The following is a 2781-nucleotide window of genomic DNA, read 5'->3' as shown; positions in this document are numbered from 1 at the left end:
GACCTAGACAACCTTAGGGTTTACATGGGAACAGATTTCATCAGCTCAAATAGAGAATGGACTGAGAGAGGGGAAGAGTTTCCAAAGGGGAAAAGAAAAGACAAAACCAAACCAAACATAGAAAAGCAGGTCTGTCGTTTCCTTGGGAAATCCTTTTACTGGGAAATAATTGTCTTTCTGCCTATAGTCAAGAAGACAAGGTAATAGGCTCACGCCTCTCCACATCGAGAAGGGAGAAAGCAGAGACCACACTGAGAGCAAGAACAGGCTGATTTTGAGATAAACTCTGAGCAGACACAGGTGGCCACGGTCTGGAATGAGGCAGTGGTCCAAGTGGGACCAGCAGCTCTCTAGGTGTTCCAGTGTCTCATCCCATCCTCTGAGTGTTGGCTGCTCTGGGTTTGGGGCCGCCTGTGCCATAAACTCTCTACTTCCTTTCTGGTGAGCTTATCTACTCCATGACCTCAACCCATCTATGTATATTGTATAGGCTAATATGTCCCACATGTATTTTTCCAAACCTGACTTCCCCGTGAGCTCCAGATTCATTTTTCTGGCTACCTGCATGACAGTTCCTCTTGGGTATCTAATAGGCATCTCAGATTTTACATGACACGCCTTCCCAGCCCCTCGAGTCCCCCTGCAAACACCCCCAGATTAATAAATAGCACGACCATCAGCCAGGGTGTTCAAATCCAAACTTGAGCCTAGATTATTTTCGTCATTTCCCATTCCTCACCTCTGGTCCATAAAGCAGATCCTGTAGACTCATCCAGTTCATCTGAAATTTGTCTGCATCTCTTCATTTCCTGTACCAACACCGCAGTTCAAGCCCCCATTGTGTCTCTGGGCTGCTACAGTGATCTCTTAACTGGTCTTTCAGCTTCAACTGTCCTCATCCTCTACATTTTTCAAAGCAGCCAGAGTCAGGGTAACTTGGCTTAAGCTTCAGAGAGCTTTATTCTACTTGATATTCAATATCACAAATTGACCTTCAGCCTGGACCTTATGTTTTTCAGTCCTTCTATTGAGGTAATTTGGGGTTTGGGGTACCATGTTACCTTAATGGAAGAAAGAGTACAGTAAAAACACCTACATTTGCACATGTTGTAAGGGCAGTCTGCCTGTCCAGCATGGTGACTAGGGAGTCACCCCTATGTTTGTGTGCAGGCCAGCCTGAGGCTCAGTTACCATTATCACTGTTGCTCAGGGTGAGCTTGTCAAAGAGGGACCCTGCCAAGCTGGCTTCTGGGGTCTCCATCTTGCTTCCCAGAATCAACAAACACTAACATTTACATATTTTAGTGAACTCAGAGTTTTCAGGTAAAGTTGAAGGACCCTTTATTTTAATCCCTGTCCCATCCCATTCCTCCAGAAGCAACGCTACTGTGATTTTTATACCGTGTTTTTATACTCCTGCTATTCGCAGGCACCCGCATTCAGCAGGGCCTCACCTCACCACCCCCCATATACCCACATTGTTTATAAGGGGAAGATGGATTTTGCACTTTCCAGGGCCCCATGGAATGCCTTCTCCCTCCCTCTGTGGAGATCCTGAGCTGCATGTGGGTGGGGCATGGGTGGGTGGAGAGCCTCCTGGATACCTGTTTTAAAAAGTGAGCGATTTGCACACAGGAACCAAGGAGAGACCTTTATTTCTTTAGGAACCAAATAACTTTATTGGAAGAAACGGAAAAAGTGGACGAAAAAAACTTAAGTGATAACGTAAAGTCCAGGAAAAGAGAGTCCTGCACTTGTTGCCAAGAAAACCCCATAAAACCAAAAACTTAAGCGAACTTCTTCTGCAAGGGCAGTATTGCCGTCTGCATGGCAGGCACGGTGACCAGGGCTCTGGTCACCCCGTGGCTCTGGGGAGGTCCAATCCAGGCTCAGTTCTTGTCGCTGTCGCCCAGGGTGAGCTTGTCAAAGAGGGACTCTGCCAGGTCGACGTCCGGGGCCTCCATCATGCTCAGGGTGGTGACATGACCCTCCAGCTCTCCGATGAACGCCACCTGCTGGCTGAGGTAGTGAGTTGCCAGGAAGTGGCGCAGGTGGGGGTCTCTCTTGTCGGTGGCCAGCTGGTGCAGGTGGAGCAGGCTCTGGTTCACGCGGTTCTCCAGGAACAAGGCGCACTTCATGGCCTTGAGGCCGCTGCTCCACTTGTCACTGACTGGCTTCCTGATGTCTTGGAAGTTGAGGCGGCCCCCGCGCTGGTTCTGCAGGCGCATCAGGCCCTGGGCCCGCCCGCTGTGCTCGTGGGAGCGGCGCAGGAAGAACCGGGTGAAGTGCTTCAAGGCCACGTCGTCGCAGTCAAGGTAAAAGGCCACGGCCAGGCACACAAAGGAGGCTTGGAGCTCCAGGGTGAAATGGCTGTTGACGGCGGCCTCGCAGTCGGGGTGGTAGTTCTGGCGCACCTGCGAGGGCGGCGCTTGCTTCATGGTGGACAGCACGGGCATCGTGGCGGGCGTGAAGGCCAAGGTGAAGGCGAAGCCGCGGGGCCTGCGGTCGCTGCCTCGGAGCGTTCCCATGTGGTCGAAGAGGGCGGCCGCTCTGGGACAGACCGGAAATGGTGTCCGTTACGGGAGTTAGGCGGTGGGCTTGCTGTTCTGTTGCCGGAAGTGGTCACGTGGGGTGGGCGGGGCACGGACGCTGCACCCACGTTCCATCACAGCCTGGGTGAGGCAGGGTGACTTTGACCTGCGCACCTGGTATCTATTAAGTTTTTAACTTTGCAAAAATATTTCAGTTTCCAAGGACTTTCTCTTGTTCTCTAATTGCACC

General features: G+C 51.5%; 1 protein-coding gene across 1 annotated transcript; it reads right to left on the bottom strand.

Moving 5' to 3' along the window:
- Positions 1–1889: 1889 nt before the first annotated feature.
- LOC307069262 (ferritin heavy chain-like) lies at positions 1890–2528 on the bottom strand (the record flags this gene model as incomplete). The annotated part of the gene is made up of 1 exon (XM_079727495.1): positions 1890–2528. The coding sequence occupies one exon, from the start codon at positions 2526–2528 to the stop codon at positions 1890–1892; it is 639 nt and encodes a 212-aa protein (XP_079583621.1).
- Between the last annotated feature and the right edge of the window lie 253 nt (positions 2529–2781).

Source organism: Hyperoodon ampullatus, assembly GCF_949752795.1.
Source record: "Hyperoodon ampullatus genome assembly, chromosome: X".
In the NCBI taxonomy this organism is placed as follows: Eukaryota; Metazoa; Chordata; class Mammalia; order Artiodactyla; family Ziphiidae; genus Hyperoodon; species Hyperoodon ampullatus.
The sequence above is the reverse complement of the archived record's forward strand: the minus strand, read 5'-3'. Positions and strand labels throughout refer to the sequence as shown.